Source organism: Onthophagus taurus, chromosome 7 (genome assembly GCF_036711975.1).
Source record: "Onthophagus taurus isolate NC chromosome 7, IU_Otau_3.0, whole genome shotgun sequence".
Taxonomy (NCBI): domain Eukaryota; kingdom Metazoa; phylum Arthropoda; class Insecta; order Coleoptera; family Scarabaeidae; genus Onthophagus; species Onthophagus taurus.
Window position 1 is genome coordinate 999564 of NC_091972.1, and position 25687 is coordinate 1025250.

The 25687-nt window shown below is 35.4% G+C and overlaps 1 protein-coding gene across 1 annotated transcript; it reads right to left on the minus strand.

Annotated features, from left to right (window-relative positions):
* Positions 1 to 563: 563 nt before the first annotated feature.
* LOC111429517 (transmembrane serine protease filzig) lies at positions 564 to 23966 on the minus strand. Its single transcript, XM_023065452.2, has 5 exons — positions 23588 to 23966; positions 7328 to 9118; positions 6225 to 6596; positions 1261 to 1496; positions 564 to 976 (listed from the first exon to the last, which is right to left on the minus strand). Exons 1-5 carry the CDS (start codon positions 23691 to 23693, stop codon positions 812 to 814), a joined length of 2670 nt encoding a protein of 889 aa, XP_022921220.1. The 5' UTR covers positions 23694 to 23966; the 3' UTR covers positions 564 to 811.
* Positions 23967 to 25687: the final 1721 nt, after the last annotated feature.

Sequence of the window (25687 nt, forward strand, 5' to 3'; positions counted from 1 at the left end):
CAATTGTTAGTAAATATTTACAATTGTTAGTGATATGTTGTTATTTAAGATGATATAACTTCACGTGCCGATTTCTATGATAATTCACGGTCTAGCTTTGTTTAATAACATCACAAATGCACTCGCATACGATAATTAACTGAAATAAATAGCTTTAAATTGCGAATTATATGTATTAATTTGTTTCATTAAAATCGTATATAAATATATATTAATTAATTCCTCAGAAAATTAATTTTGTACCAAGTGTTGCTCACTCTTTTCATTACATCCGATTTAATTAGGTTGGTACGTCTGACCTTACAGTCCCACCTCGATTTAGTCTAGGTAATTAAGCTAAGGGTTACAGTTTAGGAGGTGAGCACTAATTTAATCAGCATGTTATCTGAAATAATATTTTAGATAACTCAGTTGTAATTACCGCATGCCATGTTTAACGAAAATGTTATCGTAAAGTTATTGATTATGATTCTATTAAGCCGCTATTAAAATTTTGTGTTTGTTATTGACTCAAATTGAAATAAAACTAAAATAGAGAAAAAAAGATCGAATTTATGTGTACACCGTTATCGTTGTATTTGTTTTATTAATAACCTTAACTTTACATCATAATTTAATAAATAATTTACTCTACATACAACATAAAATATACAATTTACAAACAATAAAAAAGTACTAATACACAATAACAAAAAAAGTAAGAATAAGGTATCAACTATGTAATAATCGTTTAGTTCGTCACTTGCACAGCACTTAAGAGTGGTTCTTGTCTTTATGTTTTGAAATCGCGCACTAACGTTAATTAGATGTTTTAATGGACACCTGTAATTGACTCTATCCACGGTTTGTAAAAAGAGGTTCGCATGTATACTCCTGGTAAATAAGGGGCGGCGCATTTAATCCCGTGGGACACCGTTCCTGCAAGTTGGTATTTTCCATCGGGTCTTAGTAGAACTAAAGGACCGCCTGAATCACCCTATTCAAGCACAAAAAGATTAAATTAAAAAAAAAAGCGACGAAAGAAAGTAATAGAAGGAAATAGAAAGGAAGGAAGATGAAAAGGAAGTGTTTTCTTTTATAAAAAGGAAACGTCCCAGTTTTTTCCGTGAAAAAATTATTGACGTCCTACTAACTTTCTTAACAGTTAACAACTAAGTTTCTACTTTAAATAAAATGATTATATACAATTTTCTTAAACGCATGGTAATATTAATCTGTTAGTTTCCTTGTGTTGACCTGTTAAGCTACTTTATTACTTACTTCGCAGGAATCCTTTTGTCCATTCGCGTATCCCGCACACAAAAATGACCCGTAAATAGTTTTCGTGTGTCCGGCTGTTTGGAACATTGTCTGGCAAACTTCATTTTCCATAATTGGTACTTGAACTTCTTGGAGAATAGATGGAACGCCACCGCCATATTTTAAACGACCCCAACCGGTTACCGTTGCCATTCTTCCTGTAAAATCCTCACCCTCCCTCGGTAAACAAATTGGTACTAAAAAAAAAGTAATCCATGCTTTCCTTTCTACGACATTTAACATTCATTATTCATTAATTAAGCAAAACCCCCAAGTAAATTAAAACATCAACCGATGTTCCTTGTATTCGCATTTATATTATCTTCTAATTCTATGGTTTAATCACCGTTCTCGGATTAGTTAATGAATTTTGAATTGTAAATCGTATTAAAAGGAGCATCGTAAATTCTCTAAATAAGACAAGTAGAAACGATTTTACTCGTGTTTAACATGGTGAAAATATTTTAAGTTAGAACGTGATCTTGCCGGTATGGTATTGATTATGCAATTTGGGCCGCCGTAGGTTGTGAGTTAAGATAACGCCTTAACAGATGATAACCGGTTGTGCTAAAGACAAGTTGGGTTATACTTTGCCAAAACTTAGCTTTAATCATGATAAAACGTTGGATTAAAGTTCACTTTGCGAAACTAGATTTCATTGTGTCATCAAATTTCACAAAGTTAACATAGGTTTAATAAGGATTTCTGATGATTGTGAACTAAATGTAAACTAATAAATTAATTTTGGTAAGAGTTTCCATTAAGATAAAAGGTTAATAAAATCACATCACTTAAAATTTATTAACTAAGAAAATTAAATTGAGTTAATTGATGTCATATAATTACAAAAAACTTAAATCATTACTTGGATTGTTGTAAATATCGTAATCAAACAAACCACAAATACATTTTAATCTAGTTATAAGCACCATCAAGTTGAATTTGCAGCTCCTACATAAATCACTTTTCACTTTTCTACGATAACCTCTTTCCCTCTCTCTTTTCACGTCGTATCCATCAGTATCGATTTGACATTCAATTAGCTCTTAATTAACCTCGTTTCTTACGTTTTGTTTTATCATCATTTTGTATTAGATAAATAAATTAATTATTATCTTATACTCTTTGGTTATAGTTACTTAGGTTTTAATCATTTTTGTACCACTCTGCATTTGTTTGGACAGATAATCAAAGCTTTGGCTTCGTTAATATTGGAGAAACATGAATTATTCAATTTTATGTAAGATATTAGTTGAAATTATACTTCGTATTAGCATTACAACCCAATGTCTAAGTTAATTATAGTTAAAATCCATTATACCAGTTTGATTCGCGAGAAGGTAATTAAATTTAATATTCTTAGTATTGTACTTTTGAAACTAGTTTTATTATTTATTTAATTCAGTCTTACTAGTTTCGGCCCATGGCCATCTTCAGAGACTAATGTCATAAGAGATAACTAAGATGTCATATTGCAAATATTTTAAATAAAATTACTTTGAGGTTACGACAAACAACAGATCGACACGTTAAAAAGAACGCTCTGAATCTAAATATGTACAGGGTGTCCTGTTAAGCGTACGGCTGTAACGGTAAGGCCTGGAGGTTTGGGAAAAAAATCCTTATAAGCAATGTGGGCAAGAGAAATAGCTGGAAATTATTTTGAAATTCCCGCTATCTCAGAAAGTTAGACGATGAGCTATAACTTTGACAACATCATTTAGTAGCTTGGATAATACCGCATCGCTTTTGTTTTGCGATATTTCTCATATCTGTCATAATAAGGGAGGGGGAGGCCAATGCGTTTTCAAATGTTTACGTTTTAATATCTCCTGGACCATTCAACCGATTTGAATATTTTTGGTCTTGTTTGAAAGAGCATTTCATGCTCTTTTAAAAGATATTTTCAGTAAGACCGCTTGGTTTAAAACAAATAAGCTAGAGGGCGTTATCTGCAGCGGTTGCATATTTTTGTGATTTAAAAAAAAAAGTTAAATGGAACGGTACTATTTACTTCACAGACCGTTAATCACCATAAAATTTGCTAAATATTAGTGAAAACCGCATCTCGATATTTCCATCCATTCTCGAATTATAAAAGAAAATGTTAAAAATTCGTATATCTTAATCGGATCAAGTTACCTTAAGAAACAAATAAGAGAGAACACAAATTTTATTATCTAGAACCTTTCTTCACACTTTATCCAAGTTTAGAACTGCTTCAAAACTACGTTTGAGGCTTGTTTAAAAGCTAACGGATCAATGAAACATCAACAATGTTACAATAAATTTTTGGCAAAAATAACTCACTAATGTACGAAATGCCTTCCATAACCCTTGATGCATTTATTTAATCTAGTTTCGACGAAAAAAAAGCGCTGCTTAAGTCTCGGCCCTGGACACGTTTCTACTGGTATTTAGTATTTTGTCATATTTTCCCTGGTTATTGGTTTTTCTTGAAAAGTCAGGTCATTTAATCTCCCCAATAGATAAAGGGGTGAAAGGTTTTGCTCGAACCAAGAATGCATATTATGCAAGTTTACATCAGCTTCTGGACAGATGCTTCATGCATCTATAGCATTTGTGATAAAAGTTTTGGATTTGCCCAAATCATATTTAAAAGTCAATGGTAATAGTTCAGTCTGTTATCATAATCGGTATCTGTTAAGGCCTGATGTAGAACAACGTGGTGGAGATATTATTCTCTTGAGAACTCTTGAGGACAATTATTTTTGGAGTTCCCAGATTATGTGGGATCACATTGCGCACCAATGTGATTTACGAATTCATAGAGATGTCTGAATGGGCTACACGTTGCCAGTTTTCCGTAATCGCTAAGTCAATCTTAAAAACACTTCTAGAGAAAAATGTGTTTCTTTGTCGTAGTTGCATTGCACATTTTTGCCATGCAGTTGCATCTTATTCGAAACATTGAAAATAAATCATCATACGCTTCTGCGTTAGTAAATGACATGTTTACAGTTACCATGGTAATGTGATTTGTTTTTCTCGATGAGGTAACTGGATCCGATTGATGGCACTCGAGTTTTTAACATTTTCTTCTATAACTCGAGAACGGGTGCCGATATCGAGATGAGGTTTTCACTTAAATTTAGCAAATTTTAAGGTGACTAAGGTCAGCAGATGTAATCGCTGCAGATAACGTCCTCTAGCTCATTTGTGTTAAAGCAGACGGTCTTACTGAATACCTTTAAAAAGAGCATGAAATGTTCTTTCAAACAACACCGAAAATATTCAAATCGGTTGAATGGTCTAGGAGATATTAAAATGTAAACATATGAAAACGCATTGGCCTCCCCCTCCCTTATTATGACAGATATGAGAAATATTGCAAAACAAAAGCGATGCGGTATTATCCAAGCTATTAAATGATGTTGTCAAAGTTATAGCTCATCGTCTAAGTTTCTGAGATAGCGGGAACTTTATGTTTCTCAATGGCAGTTACGTCCCCTAGCGGTCGAATTACGAACTTCAAAATAATTTCCAGCTATTTCTCTTGCCCACTTTGTTTATAAGAATTTTTTTCCCAAACCTCTAGGCCTTACCGTTCTAGAGATACAGCCGCTCCGTGCGCTTAACGGGACAGCCTGTATATACATTTAAATATTTGCAATTACACTTAATGCTTTGCAATATGACATCTTAGTTAACTCTTATGACATTAGTCTCTGAAGATGGCCATGGACCGAAACTAGTAAGACTTAATTAAATAAATAATAAAACCAGTTTCAAAAGTACAATACTAAGGGCCGGTTTATCAATGTCGAGTTAAATCTGTTAGATACGCAACTCATGGCTAAACTTGCCTAACAGATAACCTCAGTGAACCGTTTATCCAGCAACTTTCTACCCGACATGCAGCAACCTACGAGGTAGAACATAGATGGTACCCCTGAGTGTTAACATTAGATACGGAAATGAAACGTAATTGGTGAAATTTGAATAATTGACTTTAGTTTATGAAGTTGATATAAACAGCTGATCGTGTTTTGGAGGTTATCATTCCTGTGTGCTTTCGGTATTGTGCTTTGTTTTCAAAAACCTCTGTTATAATGGAATTCCTACGTTAATATATTTATTTATCAGCGATAAAGATGAGGATATTGTCCAACTCTTAAATTATAAACGACGACCATATATTATAAAAGAAAGACAAAAGTCAAAACCACTTTGATAAGTTGGACGACCACGTTTTTTTGTTAGATTTCGGTTAAAAAAGGACACAGTTTTGTCAATCTTGGTTAAAATTAAGACGAGATTATATTATATTAGATTATAGATTATATTATTATTTTTTTTTAATAAAATAAATAATAATCTAGTAATTATTATTTATTTTCTATAACATTTTTATATTCGTTTGCCAAATCCATCAGCATGTTCTTTTCTATAGTACTAAAATTTGATGATCATTTCTTTCTCTTGCTTATCCATCACCACAATTATAAGCTTAATTTATTTTTTGTCGTTATATTTTGATTTTATGAATATAATATATATATAAATGTGCTCACATTTTTTTTGACAATATCTAATAGGTAAACCTTAACCAGTACTTCAATCTGATGGGTATCTAAATGTCATATTTATCTATAAGATTACCCTAAACTACGGGTGGATAAACGATACGTCGACGTTATCTATCAGCTACAATTTTAATTGACAGATAAATCGTCTTAACTAGATATTGATAAACCGGCCCTAAGGCCCACTTTTACCATCCTCCTGATAAACTATCTAGAGGATAGTTGCCATGGTTACGGCGGTTTTAAGCGCTCTCATTGGCTAAGAACTGAATTAATCTATCGGATAAATTTATCAGGAGGTGGTCCTAAGAATATTAAATTTAATTACCTTCTCCCCAATGTCTAAGAACGAATTACCTTAAACTTTAGTATACTTACTGATATGTTTGTCAAAAATTACTGGTTGATCGAGTTCGAGTAAAGCCAAATCGTTGGCGAAAGTGTTAGGATCGTACTGGCGATGAACGATAACTCGTTTAATATTCCTCGATAACGGTACTTTCTCTTCTTTATTGCCGGAAATGTCGAACTCGCCGAAAACGGCCACCAATGACGCCAGGAATCCAGGTTGGCAATGAGCTGCGGTCATGACGTAACGATTACTAATTAGAACGCCTCCGCATTTATTCTTGGTAAAGAGACCCAACCACGTGGATTCTCGGACCAACACCTGCCATGGGAACTCTCCGTATGACGCTTCCTTTCCACCTACGATCCTACTCGACCTTACTAAAGGTCGGAGGCCGCAGACTGAAAAACGAAAGCTTTTTAATTGCGGAGGTGGTTATTATTTAGTGGTAAACATAAATATACTACATTAATTTTTAAAAAATATTATTAACCCTAGAAAATAAGCATCTCATCATAAAACTACTCTTTATCACAAGAATATAGAATATTATCATCCCAACAGTTAACATAAAAAATCCCAATAACTTGTTTTTGTGTGAATACGAAACTTGATGTGCGCGCAACTTTCAGCCTACATTTCCGGATATAGGTCAGGCTGCACGGCCAATGTCACTTTACTATCGATTGGCCTTTGTCTGCACAAAAGCCAAACTCGCTTCGTTGCGTCCTTCCGTAGTACCCAGAGGGCTTAGTACGGTGGGAAATCGGAAGTTACCGGAAGTAATTCGATTCACCAACTCTGCAGTTGACATTTATGATTGCGTTTATTAGCCGCCACTCGACGACCGCTGAATGTTGAGGGTTTTATTCAACTACGAAGGTTACGGCTACGCAATATTGATCGGTAAAATTCCGATGTCGTCTCTTAATGCCAATGGATTTTGCAGTTTGAAGTGATCATAAAAGGGAACAGATAACCTCGTTATCGAACGGAGTAAACTAACTTCGAGCCAAAAGATCAACGAAGAACTCGAAAAGAGGTTATAAAAGTTTTACTGCGATCCGTGCTTTAAATTTTAATGAATCTCTAGTTCATTATTTTTTAAAATTACGAGAATACAAATACTTACCACTCCGATAATCTTGATCTAAAGGTTCGTCGGAAGATAAAATTGTTTCTGTAGTCGTTATAACCGATGACGGTTTCTTGGTTGGTTTAGTTTTTTTCGGTATTGTTGTTGTAGGCTTTTTCGTAACAATAGTACTAATCGGCCTTTTCGTGGTTGATTTTAAGGTGGCACGTGTAGTAACCGGTCTTTTTGTAGTTGTGCCAGTTTTCTTATGCGGTTTCTTTGTGGTACTCCCCGAATGTGATGTCTTATTACTGTTATCGTACACAATATCTTTTAAACCATGGAACGGTTCTTGAAGTCCTTGTATAATCTTATTCACAAATGATTCAACGGTAATGTTTAAAGCTGCATCCTCAATAAATACCGGAGTCGTTATATCATTTTCATTAATCGACGGTAAAACGGACATATTCAAATTCGGATTCCTTACCGGAGGAAAATTATTGTTATCATTCGGTGATGTTTCCGATTCGAATGATACTTCATCGTATTCAGTTATACTTGAAAACGTGGTTGTGGATGATGGTTTTGGTGTGATTAAAACTGTTGGTGATGGTTTTTCGCTTGAATTATAGATGTTGTTTGTTATGTGTTGATTAATTGTTACTTGTGTAATTGGTTTTCTTGGTGGTGGTTTATTTTGAGGTGGTTTTGGAGATGGTGAAGGTGTTGAGTAATCGGGGGTGGATAAAACGATTACTGTTGGTGTAGGACTAGGGAAGGAGGAATATATAGGTGATTGTGGTGGCGGGGTTTCTGTGTTTGGTCGTTTACTAATTGTTGAACTATAAATGTATGAAGTTGAGGGTTTCTTCGTGATGAATGCTTCCGGGCTATTTGCGAATGTTGAATATGTTACAGGTCGGAAAGTCGAGCTTTGTACGTAAACTTTTTTGGTTTGTTCTTGTGTAGTTAATTTTGTGGGAATCGTACTACTGAAGAAAGCTGTTGATGGTTTTTTACTATTTATTGGTCGATACGTTGAGGTAATGTAAACCGGCGTCGATTTAGTTGGAACATATCTTTGGGTTGTTTGTTTAGTTGTGGTTGTGTTCAACATTTGTATTATATTCACAATAGACTCTAATTCTTGTGTTTTATTTGGTTTTGATTCATGTAATATCGTTGGCACTAAAACGTATTTATCACCGTCGGGCTTTTGAGGTTTAGGCCTGAAACCAGGTCTGGTTATCGAACCACTTAACACATACTGAGGTTTACTTGTAACAGTAAATTTTAATGAAGGCGGTGTCTCTTCCGCTATAATTGTGGACATAGTCGTGTGTATAGCCGGTTTAAACTCGTTCGGATCGATATCGTTAAATCCTTGTATGATCGTATCGGCGGAAATTGGATGTGTCACACCGGTGGATATAAAATTATTATCGTGATTATCTATTTGAACTACTGCGTTATCCTGCGCTGTTGGAAGTAATCCTCCCAACAACGAGTTGGTGATTTGGGAAACCCCACTGGAAGTTATTAGACCAACGGCAGGTCGAACTTTCGTTCCGAGCGTTTCGGTGGGTTTACTTTGAATATTATTGTTAGGACTTTGCGCCGATGATAGTTCACTGAGTGCTAATTCACCCGCAATTCCATCTGGTAGTTGACAACAAGTTCCGAAAAGGAATCCATCCATACACGCTCCGACCACCAAACCGTTTCTTTGAACGCACTCATGATTAAACATGCACATTGTTGGTCCTTTTAGATCTGTTGATATTTCTTTTGTCGCTTTACAAAATCGTGGTGTTATTCTGTATCCGCCGAAGAGTTTTCTAGATTCTGAAACAAATAAATTCGTTTAATATTTTTTTTTATTATTATGAAAAGATAAATACAATTTAAATAAATACATAACAATTTTGTATTGTAGGCAGTGTTGTTAAATACCCGGGTATTTATTTTCAAGGGTAAATTTCCTGGATATACAGGGTGTCCCGCAACGATTGTACAATACTGCATCAGCGTATTCTCTGATCGAAAACAAACAAGAAAAGTCTAATAAACATAGGTCCGAAAATGGACTAATTTCGAGATATTCAAAGTTTTAGTTTCATAAGCTGACCTATTGTAAACATCATTAATTCTAACGATTTAGATGCAGTAATTATATGATTACCATGGTTACGATGGTTAAGACAAAGTTTAATAAATAATAAGATAATATTAAGTTAATTAATAATTTAACAAAACAAGTAACAAAGATTGTCGAAGAAAATCGTTCAACCAGCATAAAAACAACGAATATTTAACAAATTGGAAAAGATTCATGTCATAATAAATGTTCAATATGCGCACCATTTACTTCTAAACACAAACGGATACGTTTTCTAAATGAACTTTTAATGCGTTCAAAGATACCAGGAATTTGTTTTATTGTGTCAAATGCGTTACTAATTTTATTCTTCAAATCCTGCGCATTTTGAACGTCTTCAGAATAAACAATTTGTTTTAAATGTCCCCAAAACCAAAAATCTAACGGATTTAAATCTAGTGAACGAGGTGGCCCTCCTCGGCCAATCCACTTATTGCCAAATCTGTTATTTAAGTATGCTCGAGTAGCGCGTGCATAATCGTTCTTAAAGTAGCAATCTTCTAGAATTTGTTGAGGTAATTCATCAAATGCCTCTGTAAGGTCATTTTGTAAAAAACGTATGTAGGCATCGGCTGTCAATCTCTTTGGAAGAAAAAAATGGACCTAATAACTGATCACCTATAACTCCAGCCCATACATTAACACTGAATCGCCACAGATGATGAGTTTCTAGTATTGCATGGGGATTTTCATCGCTCCAAACGTGCGCATTATGAATATTAAAAATTCCGCTTTGAGTAAATGTTGCTTCATCCGTAAATACAATGTTTATGGGAAAGTCGACGTTTACTACCTCTTCCTGTATGGCCCACCTACAAAAAATCTCTCTTTTTTCGCCATCATTTTCTGTTAGAGCTTGAACGGTGTTGTAATGATAAGGATAAAGCAACTGCTCAATTAAAATGCGGTGAACGGTGGTTTTGTTAATGTTTTCTTGTGCAGAAATTCTTCTAATGCTGGTTGAGGTATTTTCAATGACTCTTCTCAAAACTGCTTCTTCTAATTCCACCGGCCTTGTGTAATGTCTCTCTGTGGAATGGCTGTGGGTTACGCTTCCCGTTTCTTTTAATCTGAGAAATAGTCTGCTAAAGGTGTGACTATTAGGCAATCGTCTGTTCGGGAGCGTAATGACGAGCTGCTAACGACGCATTTCCATCAGCTAGTCCGTAACAATACACCATATCCGCCATCTCTTCCTTGGAGTAATTAATAGGAGCCATACTTAATAGTTTTATTAAATTAAATAGTAAAATAATAATTTCGTGAAGTATTATTATTTTTTTTTGATTAGACAACTTATCGTAATCATAGTAACGACTTAATTTGAATATCTCGAAAATGGTCCATTTTCGGACCTATGTTTATTAGGCTTTTTTTGTTTATTTTTGATCATAGAATACGCTGATGCAGTTTTGTATAATCGTTGCGGGACACTCGGTATACCCCGAGGTATGTACCAAAGATGGGTATTTAGAGGTATTTATAAAATATAATTCAAATTGAGTTGATGGCAGTTTTGCGAGCACTTCAAGAATGCAGAGTCGATTATCAATATACCAAACTTATTTATAACATCTACAAGAATGCTACAATGACGGTAAAATTGCTTGAAAGTACTGAAGAGATTAGAAGTAGTAAAGTACTGATTGTGAATAAAACAAGGCGATACACTGTTGAACCCAAATTGTTCATCACAGTCCTGGAGAGTGCATTTAACCAACTAGATTGGACCCAAAAAGGCATAAACATTGATGGCAAATGCCTATATAATTTGGGTTACGCGGACGATATAGTTCTTAGTTCGGATAGCCTTGGACTTAAAGGCGGTATGTGCAAGAATAAATAGGCTAAATATCAACGAGGAGAAATCAAAATTTACGACAAATCTTGTTCCCAGCTCTAACATCAACATTGGGGATAATGAGGCTGAGAGGGTTAACAGCTATGTATATCTTGGCTATGAGGTTCGTGTATCAAGAGATAATCAAACAAGCGAACTGAACGGCAAGATCACACTTGTATGGGCAACCTACGGGAAACTTAGAGACATCTTCAAGAGAAAAGGCCAAGAAAGGCTTTCATTTAATGCGTGTTTCCGATTATGACATACGGCTCCAAAACTTTAACATTAACGATAGCCACTGCCAAGAGGGTCCAAGTAGCGCAAAGTTAGATGGAGAGGTCGATCCTGGGTGTAACTCTGAGGGACTACATACGAAATGAAGACCTATGAAGAAGAACTGGCGTAAATGATGTGGTCAACATTGTGGCAAAGTGAGCATTGTGGAACTGCGGCGGGTTATGACGCGCGAATGAAGAAGGAGCAGTGAACAATACGGTTGCTTGAAAAGAATGATCAACAATTAGATCCAGACAGCACAACAATGGGCAACAATGGGCGCAGAGGGCTGCTTGATCATAATAATCGTAATAACTTGATCTGATCTAAATTACGACAGATTCGTCTGATGATACGTCTTCAACGTCCATTTCATCATCTTCCTCTTTATTTTTTTTTGGAATCTGATATATTTTCACTAGTATCACTTTTATACGTACTGTTTGGGTATTTACCCCGTCCCAGGGTTTTAGAAATACCTACCCGCCGGGTATTTACCCTGCGCCCATCACTGATTGTAGGTAATAAGAACATAGGTGAAATTTACGAGCAAGGATTCAGAGTTGCAGATTGAAGATCAGTGTGGAGAAAATTTTGAGAAGAATTGGAATGAGGAGGTGAATTGTGTGGTGACAGGAAAGTAATACTCATCATGTGAGTCAGGTCTGAAATCTCCGTATTCCAAAATAGGGTATTCCCAAATTTTGTACCAATATGGTTATTCATTTAAGAGAAAATTAGGTGTTCCCAGACTTTTGTTCCACTCTATATAATATACCTGTTATGGATTTTAGCTTTTAATATTCAAATCCTAAAGGTATTTCAAAATTCGTATTAAACTACCTTTGTTAAAACCATGTTAAAATTTCTTTTTATAAAAAGCATATCAAAAAGGAAGTTAACCAGGAGTACAACTTTTCCGAGTACTCATATATTTCGTTTTTAGTTGAAATTCCCCGTATTTCCTACTGGTTGAGTAAAGCAATCTCGAAGGGCTTTATAAATAATGCCCATTCGATTCCGGTATACACTAGGGTTAGTAATAAACTTTTTGTTGCACCTATATCCTCTTGGTCTATCTCGGACATCTTTTATTTACTGCTTTGGGTCGAGCGTCCATTTGCGGATATGCATCAGTTTCACTTACATTAGAAAGTTACCATCAAACTCACATATGTACGCACGTAAAGTGACTCGTTGAAATATAATGTTGATTATTCTAAGGGGAAAACATCATTTTATCAAGTTACAAAAAACTTTTCAACGTTCATTAATGTAATAAAATCAAAAAGTTATTTTAAAAACATAGTGGCGTTTCCAAGTCTTATTCTCGACCCCAATTAATATTAAATTTAATTAAATCGGAGCCGCGGTTGGGTTTGTAGAGAAGAAAATTAAAGTTGTTAGAGCGAGTTTGGTGAGGTCGGTAAAGTTTCTCCTCTATATTTTCATTATTGTTGTCCTTTGGTGAAGACTCGTTTAGGTGGGTAAAATTTCCAATCTACTGAGCATTTGGGTCGAGTAAGGAATAGTCTGCCAGATTTACTTTTGCGGTCTTTTAATTTAAAATTGAATCTACATTTGTGAATATTAATGAACAGTATTAAAGGAAAGCAAATGTCGAAGGTCAAAATTCGCACATAGATGTAAAGATAAAGTTTAAAATTGCAAGAACAATGTGTGAGTTACTTATAAATTCAAAGTCCAAGTTTTGAGTTAAATATATTCAAATTGTATCTCAAGTTCTCAATTCGTGACACGTTTCAAATTTATTTTAAAACGAAAGGTTTTTAAATTGAATACCAAATTAATAATAAATCAAGTTATATGTTAATTTTAAAAATTTGATAGATTTTTTTTGATGGTAACAGTTGGCCAATAAGGTAGAAATCGAAACGGTATATCCTCAGATACTGTTAATCGCGAAAACTATGCATCGAAATTCACATCGACACCGTGACCAATGGCATGCCAAAGTGGAGGAAGAACGGATTTAATGCAGAACTGTTATCGATATTGCCGTGCGCGACCTTTTTCAGCAATATAAGTCATTTTGATCGACTCGCCATGCTTATAAAACCGTACTATTAAAAAGCTTCCGTAAAGTTAGATTTTCTCACGATGACGGGAAACTAAAAGTTTTTAGTCTTTGAACGCCCTTCTCGTGCAATCGCCAGATAGGTCAAGTGAATAATCGTTTATAGATTGCAAAATCAATACGTAAACCCATCACTAGACATCCAAACGATTTCCAAAGAAAAAAATTAAAGTTCACGTCAACACTTGAATAATGAAGACTAACATAAAAAGAGAAAATTCCCCAATCTATATTGGAAGCCCTTAAATGGCACAGAAACGTGACCAATTCCAATCTATAAAATTAAACCGACAGAAGCAATTTCAACTACAGCTTTTCGATGACAAACCGAAGTGTTTTCGATGATTTGGATCGTTAAATCTTAGAATTTACATAAAGTTTAAGTGACGATTACATGGTCTAGTTCACCAAGCTCTCCTTGACATCTCACTCAAATGTAATACTTATTACACCGATTGTTATATAATGGATGCAATGCGTTGTTCGCTGCAGTGGATAGAATGAATGAAAGGATGATTTATTACGGTATGAATAATCGATTTCAGTTGAATTGTAAAGTGTTGTTGACGAATTCTTGATTTTGATTAAACGGGGGTGTGAATATATTTACATACATATATATTGGTATTGCGTAGTGCTTCACGGATGTTCACTTTATTAGAGATCTATCGGTTGAAATTCACTGTGAATTATGTACTGTAAGTGTCATGATGAACAATAATGAGATTACTTAATTACTTGATGCCTTAACGCGGCTGCTGGAGAGCTTAAGAGTAGTAGTAGGTATTCGCCGATTCTGGAACCTCCTCCTGGAACAACCAAGGTCAAGGTCACACCGCGTGACCTTGATCTTGGTTGTTCCATGAGGAGGTTCCAGAATCGGCTAATGTGACCTTGACCTCGACTGTTCAAGGAGAAGGTTCCTAAGTAGGCTAAGGTCACACCAAGTGACCTTGACCTTGAATGTTCATAGAATTTCGGAATCGGCTCGACCTTGACCTTGACTGTTCCATCAGCGACTAATGGTAATCTAGAAATGATGGTAAACCGGTGATCTTTTAAATGAAAGTTATTAAAATGAAAAAATCTCAAAATGGGTGATTTCCTTGGCCCCTCCCAATTATTCTCTCTTACGAGGAGGATATAAAGTGAAGTTGTTCAAAAAACGATTTCATAACAAGAACAGTGATTCTAACAAAACATATCAGTTCAACAACAGCAAAATGTTTAATTGTGAAAATTGCGGTAAAAGTTTCACCCGTTTAGATAATCTTAAAAGACATCGGACTGCTTGTGTAGGTAAACGCATTAAAGTTAATGAAGCACATTCTTCAAATAGCGTTTTATGTGAAATTTGTAACGAATACGTAAATAAGCAGTGTTATTCGGCACATCTACGAAGCAATGATCATAAACGAAACGCATTTACTATTATTGATGATGGTGTAGAAGAAATTACATCCGCTTTTGGCAATAAAATAACAAGTTATCGTATAACAGAACCAGGGAAACATATAGATATATCCGAATATAGTTACAAAATTCTTGAATTCTTGAATACTCGAGGCCAAGATTACGCTGCGTGACCTTAGCCATGAGGTCGAGGTCACACGCCATAACCTTAGCCGATTCCGAACTCCTATGAACATTCAAGGTCAAGGTCGCTTGGTGTGACCTTAGCCTACTTAGGAACCTTCTCCTTGAACAGTCGAGGCCAAGGTCACATTAGCCGATTCTGGAACCTCCTCCTGGAACAACCAAGGTCAAGGTCACGCGGTGTGACCTTGGCCTTGGTTGTTCCAGGAGGAGGTTGCAGAATCGGCGAATACCTACTACTCTTAAGGGACCGTAAGTATGTAATTGTGGCTGGTGATTTTAATGTACACTTTGGTAGAAGTGACGCTGCTGCAATCGAGGTATGTGACTCTTTCTGTCCTTCGGCTTTGTGCGAACTATTAATGAACCAACTAGAATAAGTAATTGTATTGATAATATATTTTTGAATTTCGGTTATAATGATTGTACAGCAGGTGTACTTAAGAATAGCAACCTATCAGATCACTACGCTCAGTATCTAAATGTGCCAATGACTATTACATCAGAAATAACGTATGAGAGAAAGATAACTCGCCCAATTACTCGGTACGGTTTGAATATGTATTACAATATACTAAGTAAACACAGTTGGGATGTGTTGCTGTCGGGCGATCGCCTTACGGCTAATGATAAATATGACTTGTTTTTCCAACATATCCTGGAAGCTTTCTATGTGGCGTTTCCCTTACGCCGTCAAGTGTCAAGGTCCACTGATGGCAGTGTAAAATGGTTGAACCAGCCATTATCGGACTTGAGGTCTAGGTACAACCTGCTTTGTGAATTATATAGTCGTTATAAAACAAATAACTTACTCCATTTACGAAACACTACAAGAGCTATCTATCGGAAAGCTATATCCGAAACGAAAATTAACGCGACTAGCTCTTTCAGAGACAGAGAGAGTCAGTGCTTGGATCTGAATCCAGATGAAGTAAATAATTATTTTGTGAACATGCCTGTAACTATTGTTCGAAACTTAACTGGAGTACGAAATGATCATACCAGTGTTTGCACTATTCCGAGTAATTTTAATATGTTTAGCTTGCAGGCAGTAACACACAATGAGGTTCGCGAAATTTTTCGCGGCCTAAAAAATAGTCCATTTAGAGATATCTTCGGCCTGTCAGTTAACTTCATAAAAAATAACATAAGCTTATATGTTCTTCCTTTATGTAAATTAATTAATACTGCATTTAAGGAGGGAATATTCCCTGACAGCCTGAAGAAAGCCTCTGTTGTGCCGGTGTTTAAAAGTGGTAGCAAGAGCGAGGTCACTAATTATAGACCTATTAGCATCCTTCCCGTGTTCTCCAAGGTGTATGAGCGAGCGATCTATAATCGAATAATGTCTCACGTAATAGTTATTTATATTACAAGTGAGCTAGAAACATAATTACAGTACGAGTGTGGAGAATTGCACGACGAGGTCGTAGACCGAGTCGTGTAATCACACGAGTACTGTAATTATGCTCTAGCCCACGTGTGATATACAGCATTTTATCTACGACTGCTAAAAATTCAATTTCTTTAAAAAAGTCTATTTGAATTAATGTTTATAACAAATAGTATTGTTTCTCTGTAAGTAGATAGCACTTTTTCTTTTGTATTGTTGCTCGTTTCAATAAATTAAGTCTGTTTTGATTAGGCTAAAAATGCGTTACGTAATGAAACCAGTGCGGTAATGAACTTCATTACGTAACTCAAATCACCTCAAATGAGTGCGGTAATGATGACTTATCCAAGCAGTCGTAGATAAAAAAATATAATATATTGTATGATAATCAATTTGGATTTCAGGGGGGTAAATGTGCGGAGGATGCAATAATAAAGTTAACGAATATTTGCATGGATACTTTCGAGAATGGCGAGTATTGTATTTCTTTGTTCTTGGACCTGTCTCGTGCCTTTGACTGTGTATCGCATACTATTCTAATACATAAATTAATAAATATATATCACTTTGATGATCTTTCTATCAGTGTCATTCACTCATATCTAAACGGGAGGACGCAGGTGACAAGAGTTAATAACTCTACATCTGTCTCCTTGCCGATAGTGAGAGGGGTACCACAAGGATCAATCTTGGGCCCTCTCTTATTTCTGTTGTTCTTCAATGATTTTGCTTATTGCATAAAACCAGGTCTTGATAACTGTGATTGCATCCTATATGCTGATGATGCTACAGTCTTAATAAGAGGTAGAAATCGGGATGATACTGCTAGTGGGGCTGAGTTGGTTCTGTCGAGGGCGCGGGACTGGTGCCTTGCGAACGAGCTTTGTCTTAATGAAAATAAAACTGTCACACTTCCGTTCACATTGAGGCAGATTGACGCTCCTTGTCCCGATGTAACCAAGTTTTTGGGCCTCTACATAATAATAAACATAGTGTGGAGATGGGCAAAAAAGTTAACCGTAATATATTTCTCCTAAGGCGGCTTGCAGTAACTGTTACGCCAAATGTAGTAAAAAGTGCTTATTTTGCATTTGTTCATTCCATACTGTCTTACTCTATACTAGCATGGGGAGCAGCCCCTGAAGCTGCTCACATGTTCGGGCTGCAGCGCAGAACGGTAAGAATAGTAACGGGTTTAGGTTATCGTGATGATTGCAGAAATGCTTTTATTGCGCAGTCTATACTCACCATTCCATCTCTGTACGTCCTTCGCTCCGTGGGATACATCTTGGAGAGCATGAACTCCTTAAGGATGCACGGTGATATTCACCCGTATGAAACGTGTGGAAGAGAAGACCTCTACCCAGACTTTGCGCGGTTATGCAAGACACAATCAGGTCCTATATACATGGGACAAAAATTGTATAATCACCTGCCACAAAGTGTGAGAGCTCTTCCAGCGGACGAGTTGCTTGGGGCGTTAAAAACATTCTTGCTAAAGAAGGGATTCTATTCTATACGGGAATTCCTTGAGACCTCCGTAGACCTATTTAGTGCGTTTTATTATATTTTAATTAATTAATTGATATTTTATTGTACTACAGATTGACGAGTGTAAAGAGTGTAAGTTTCTTATTAGCACAATAAAGAATATATAAAGAGTATATGGAGATATATGTGTTGTTGTGGTCGATCTAAAATTGTATCCGTTTGGTTCCCTTGGATGAAATCTCGGATCGATCGATCTTTGTTTTGTTAAAACGTACCTTAGAACGTAATATTTATGCAAAAAGGCTTCATCATAAATCTAAAATAAACGTTAATAAAATGAAATAGCTCTCTCGTATGTTTGCTAATGAGGGAATTAGATGTTTAACCTTATAATAACTTATACTCATAGTGGTTGGGTTGATAATTAACAGACAGCTTTAACGTTACAATTACGTTCCAGATCAAAGCTCAGATTACCAAAGTGTAATTATTCTCGGATAATTATACAATCTGCGTATTAAATAATGACCACTCAAGGTTATGCGGTACCCTATTCAATTATCTCGTTTAAATGATCGTGCGGTGATAAAATAAAGTGGTACAAAACGTTTTAAGATACTAATCGTTTTAAGATATACTAGTTATTTATAGATACCAATCATGACTGTGAGATCAAGTTTAAAACGTAAGGTTGGTTCGTTTAGAATTGCAAAATTCTTAGTAGAAATTCTAAAAGGTTAATTAGTATTTAAAGATGCACCATAAAATATTTTCTCTTACTGGAACTTAGAATTAGGGCAGCATTTTGCTTTGGATGTTTTAAAAGTGGGTTACATGAAATATTTATCATTTTAAAAAGTAGCCGATTTTGTTCTAATAACATACACTCGTATAAATCGTAAGAAAAGAATCAAAATGGTTGTAACGAGTGGTTAACCACAAGAAAACAATACTTCTATTGCTACCTGTGTGAAAATTCAATTATTAATACGGATATTAGAACCCACCGGATTACTTTCTAACAGTAAACATTAAAAGAGACGACCTGGTCAAGTGGAGAAATTGTAAATAGCTTTTCTAATTGGGTCGCGTCGCGAACAATATGATATTTCACTCATTATTCAATGAATCATAATTATTTGGGCGGGCAAGACTAAGAATATAAACGCGAGAAACTGCCGTTTATCTCGTCTGTAACGAATGTAGGCAAGTAGGATTAGCAAATAGAAAATTCGCAGAGATATTTTCCATAGTTTGTACACCATCCACGGAGAAACTGTCTCTCGCAAACATATAACTTTTAAGATAACGTGTCTACGTCACCATTATAGCCACGACGAAGCCAAGACGAATGCTCGTAATACAAAGGTTTGGCGTTATCTAGAGGATTGTGTCGTCGTCGAAAACTTAATCATCCACTTAGACCATATTTTAGACGTCTACACAGAATTGAAACGTTTGTGTTGAAACGTTCCGCTGTCTATTGACCTGCTTGGCAAATGCTGCGATGCGAGCTCGAAATCGAAAGTTTACCTAAATCAAAATGATTGGTCTAGAAATCTACTTCTGGTTTATCCTTTCTCGACTGCATCTTTTAAAATATCATTGACCATCCTCATGGAACTACGGTTATTTCACATATAGAAACTGTTTTAATATTTTTAACACATACAAATTATAACAATATACAGGGTGTCTCACGTAACTGGTTCGTTAGAACTTTTTCAGGTTCCACTATTCGTAGAGATTTGAAATTTTGGTAGCATGGGTTGTTCATTCAGAACTTTCGATCTAAAATATTTTCAAGATGGCCGCCACTTTCGGTCTACCGGAAGTAGACCATAACTTCGCTATTTTAAATGGAATGCTATAGTTTTTATTACACCGTTTAATTGTACATAAAAAAATAGGTGGACTTTGATAAAAGTTATTGGTACCTAGCGTTTTTCGTTTTCGAGTTATTTTGGTTTTAAGCTTTTTTTGGTAAATTTCAACATGCTTTTTAAAACTTCATATCTCAGCTAACGTTCATTCAAAAAAGATCTACGTTGGCACGATTACTCTTCAGATGTTGTCAAATAGATTGTCATTCGTTGTATCGGAGTATCTTATACAGGCTGGTCAAAAATTGAATTACTGTTTCTCCATATTCAATGGCGAGAAAGTCGAAAATTTTAAATGGAACGCCCCATTTTTTATTAGCCTACACGAAAGGGAATTTAATTCTCTACAATTTATCTATAAACATTTCTATACCTATTTATTGTAGTTTCTCTCATATTCGTAAATTTATCGAAACTTCCTTCTATCCAAAACTGTCAGTATTAAAGCAGAGATAATCCCCATTAGGTAATTAATGCAAAAATTGAGTATTTTAAAAAATGGGTGGTCTCACGAGCTGGGAATAATCGGACCGTTCTTTATTGAAGAAAGATTAAACAACAAAATTATTTACAAATTCTGACAAAGGTTTGTTGACGAACTTTCTTTAGATGTTCGACAGAATCATTTCTATCAACATGATGGCTGCCATGGTCATTCAACAAAAATGATTAGTGATTGGTTAAATAGTCAATTTGGCGAAAGATGGTTTGGGAGAATGAACGTGACATCTTAGCCGGCCAGATCTCACAATAATGGATTCATTTGTTTGGTGAAGAGTAAAACAAATAGTTTACCAGGCACACATTCCGAATGATACCGAAATAATAAAAAATAGAACAACACATCCAAAAACTGCCTATACATGCTCTCTTGGAATTGATTGAACTGTGATCAATTCCTAGAGGGCATGTATAGGCAGTTTTTGGAGCATTCCGAAAACGTATTGAAAAATGCGCTAATTTAGGAGTTGACTTGATAGAGACTTACATTTAGTTAAATTTACTATTATTTTATTAATAATTCAGTAATGGTAATTCAATTTTTGACCATCCTGTATAAGATATTCTGATACAATATATGACAATCTATTTGACAGCATCTAAAGAGTAATCGTGCCAATTTAGAGCTTTTTTGAATGAACGTTGGCTGAGATATAGGGTTTTAAAGAGCATGGTGAAATTTGCCAAAAAAATCTTAAAATCAAAATAACTCGAAAACGAAAAACGCTAGGTACCAATAACTTTTATGAAAGGCAACATATTTTTTTACGTACAATTAAAAGATGTAATAAAAACTATAGCATTCCATTTAAAATAACGAAGTTATGGTCTACTTCCGGTAGACGGGAAGTGGCAGCCATCTTGAAAATATTTTAGATCGAAAGTTCCGATTGAACAACCCATACTACCAAAATTTCAAAACTGTACGAATACCGGAACCAAAAAAAGTTCTAATGAATCAGTTACGTGAGACACCCTGTATATTTATTTTGAGGTTACACTAATGACCCCAATTACGTTATTTTAATATTCTACATTTTTTGTTTCTTATTATGAATTACCCCAAAAAATGACACATGTTATAACATATTATAAAAATATATTGTCTTTATATTGACCCCATTGGTCTCATAAGGTTGTTCTTGCGCGAAATCATTGTCATCTTTGGTAGTTACACTTACTAATGAGATTCCAATATAATAGGTAAAAGGTCAATCGTGCACAATACGATTTCTAATGGCTGATAATCGCAAAGGGTCAAATCATTAATTTAACTCATTAGAGAAGAAACTTACCACAAGTATCTTAATTATTGAGATTGAGTACTTGGATACCATCAAGCAAAGATCTTACGAAGATATCCAAATTCTAAACGAACAACGTTGTTTGGAACCTTTGGAAGCATTTATGTGCTAAAGAAAATTTGTGACGCGAAATATAAAGAAACATTTTTGAGACTGCATATTCTTTAAGTATGTCAGCGTGTCAATTCAACAAATGTTTCCTGGTTTAAAGGCGTGCGCTTGGGACATTGACGGCGACCTTACTATTGACCATACTCATTGACCATGACGTAAACTTTTTCATAACCGTCCAACAGAACGTGTTTCTTTGATTATATTTCCGTTTAAACTTACTATGTTTCATTCGCACAATGAACCCGCATAAAATTTATCTTAATAGGCTTTATATATATTATAATTTCACATTTGTGCAATAAATTTTTACGAAAGGTTGTTGGAGAAAACATAAGTAGTTATAATATATCTTTGGATTTCCATTAAAAGTTGAAAGGTTAAGAAGTTTTTGCTGAATTTGGCGAGCTGTCTGCGTAGATGGGATTAACGTTATTTCGAAAACTAGATCGCCGGCAACCTCTCCTGCATAAAAATGTTCCGAAACAGACGGTTCTTGAATTCTAAATATGAGCTACCAAAATTTCATACACGCCATGTCCATATTTATGAGGAACAGTATTAAAGATAACCAGAGCTTGCAGGTAGGATTACGTAAAATTACGGTATAAAAGTTCTTGTAGTGTACCCGTACGTCGCCTATTCTCACTTTTCCGGTGCTAATTGACTTCACTTAATTCACAAGTTGAATGTTTGCTCTGGAAACAGTTATACCAATTGCGTACGAGTTGGTACGGTATATCACAATGTGTTATTTCATAAACATATTAATAAAGAGACAAGTTAACAGTTTTTCTCGTTGCAATTTAAATCTTCTTGATTTACATACAGGAGTAAGATCAGGTATCTCATACAAGCATGTAGTAGACACGTCGACAGTTTTAACTGTTTACGGGTCAATTTAAAACAGGTTCGGAAGTCGTTCTTGTATCATTAGCGTAAAACTCGAGCAGAAACTGCGATGAATGATGTGGGATCAACAAGATTCAATTCTCTCTCTGGACCCAGTTCAACGGCCCCGATAATGTAAGACAAATAAAACGCACGCAGAAGATCCTTGGCCATGCGCAACCAACATGGTCAAGGATCTTCGGATCTCGCCATTGAATTGCTGCCGGATTAAATAAGGAAAAGTCCACGTTTTTATCAGAACGATGCCCTTCGAGTTCTCCAAATTAGAGAAAACTAGTCAAAAGAAGAGAAACTTCAAATCATTTTATTTGAATTATTTATTAAAGTAATTAGATACGTTTCGAAAGTATATCGAGCAATTGCGAATTCCAAGTAGCTATTTATTCATTTAAAGAGTTAAAGTAAAATTTTGAATCGGAAAATACTTCGAGAGGTAACGGATCTTCCGTTTGTGCTTAATCATTACTTTCTAATTTTATTTATCGATGCTTTCACGTTGATTCACCAGAATCCGTGTATATAGGACATTCGGTTATTTTTAGTTTCGGTGTAGTGAATTAAAGAGGTAACCGATTGAAAATGAATTCTATAAAAGGTATTACGACTAATCACATACGAAACCATCCAACATAGATTGTAGTATTCTCAGAAATACCTGACGAAGACAATAATACACTTTAAAGTGTAATACAAAAGACGTGGTTGTGCACGTTTTGAAGGGGATTACCTCTTCACCGTAACAACTTACCTCTGTGTCGGCTAGTTCCATCCTCGAAGCTTATAGTTACCACAAACCGGCAAAGGTACACAACACACAATAAAAGTACAACTATTAAGTTCGTCGAAGGGACCATTTTTATTTCAAATAAAATGATTCGTTTCAGTCACGGAACTCTTCTGCCCCCGTTAAAATGGACAACTTCAACGAAGAACAAGAACTAAAACCATCGATACATAACTAAGTCAACGACGCCCGTTACTTCTTCTGCTGTGATACGATTCGGCAAAAGAGTTTCTTCTGTTGAGCGCGTGGGTTTCTCTTCGTTGGGTCCGGATGTTAAGGTGCGCTCTGACAGCCGGAGGACTACTGAAGAAATGTGGTTGTCTATCGGGCACCGGAGCAGCAATGGACCCAAGTGGGTCACTGTGTCACGGTGTAGCGGTCTTCCGAGTTCCCCTGGCATCTTGGCCCCTATATACACCTGCCGTACGCGTACAGAAATTTTCAAGTATGAAATAATAGCGGCAGTGGACGAAGACCGCAGACGTCTTCGCTTCGATCGCTCGCTTTCGCTAGTCTCGAGGGTCGCAACTGTTAACTACTTCAGCCACGTTGTTAATGATCACTTTGTCAACGAATCAACACTTAATACTTTTATTTATCGCACAAATATTCTCACTAAATTTATATTTATTTTATTTCTTATAAGAATATTGATTAGGTTTCAAAATGCAAATTAAATAGATTTTGCGTCAAAAGAAAATGTTAATTTTTTTTGTGGTAGAGAAAGATTAAATAAAATACTTTTGTTGCACTTTATCTCCACGTTCAATCACCTGGAGAAAGTTGGGTATATCCTTCAAAGTTTAAGAGAATTATCTAGAATGTGCAGTTTGTTTGTTTATCTTTATTATCAACTGGAGAAAGTCGTGGAAAAGTTTTGGAAATTCAATTTTATGCTGCATACAATGGGTATTCAATTAAACGCGTAAAAGATGGTTTTATCAGAGAATTATTTTTATTTAAAGTTAAGTTTAATTCTTTTTTAAACACTTTTCTGATTAATATTCTATTTTTTTAATCAATAAAATTGAATGATGTTGAGTGCTATTTTCTGAACCCAAAGTTAGGAATAATTAATCCTTGATGAATTTTCTGTCAATGTTCTAAATCGTGCAAAATGTTAATTAATTTACTTTGTATTATTGCTTTTACACAAAATAACATTTAAGGATTTCAGCGGTTGCTTTTCTTTTAATTCAATTTCTTCGGGGTAACCTTCAACCAACTGTTCCTATTCTGAACTAAAATTAGAACTAAAACTAGAACTAATAATAGAAACTTTCGGGTTTTGCCGTCTTATGTTAGTTCTAGTAATAGCGCTAGTACAAAACTAGAACTAACACTAGACTAAGAACTAGAAACATTCAGATTTAGTCGCACGTCTCTAAAGACGGCTAAACTCGAATGATTCTAGTTCTAGGTCTTGTGTTAGGTCTAGTGATAGTGCTAGTGTAAAACTAGAACTAACACTAGACCTAGAACTAGAAACATTCGGGTTTAACAGTGCGTCTGAAAGCGCACGGCTAAACCCGAAACTACACTAACACTAGACTAAGAACTAGAAACATTCAGATTTAGTCGCACGTCTCTAAAGACGGCTAAACTCGAATGATTCTAGTTCTAGGTCTTGTGTTAGGTCTAGTGATAGTGCTAGTGTAAAACTAGAACTAACACTAGACCTAGAACTAGAAACATTCGGGTTTAACAGTGCGTCTGAAAGCGCACGGCTAAACCCGAAACTTTCTAGTTCTAGGTCTAGTGTTAGTTCTAGTTTTAATTCAATAAAAATATACAACACAGTGATATTTAATGCTGACTAGCGCTACCTAGCACTGCCACTAGAACTAACAGAAGACCTAGAACGAGAAACATTCAGGTCTAGTTGTTTTAAGAGATAGCTGAACCCGAATGGTTCTGGTTCTGAGTCTAGTATTAGCTCTACTTTTCGTGTTTAACATTTGGGTTTAGTCGTGCGTCTCTCAAGATGGCTAAACCCAAATGATTCTAGGTCTAGGTATTGTGTTAGCTCTAGTGCTAGTTCAAAACTAGAACAAACACTAGACC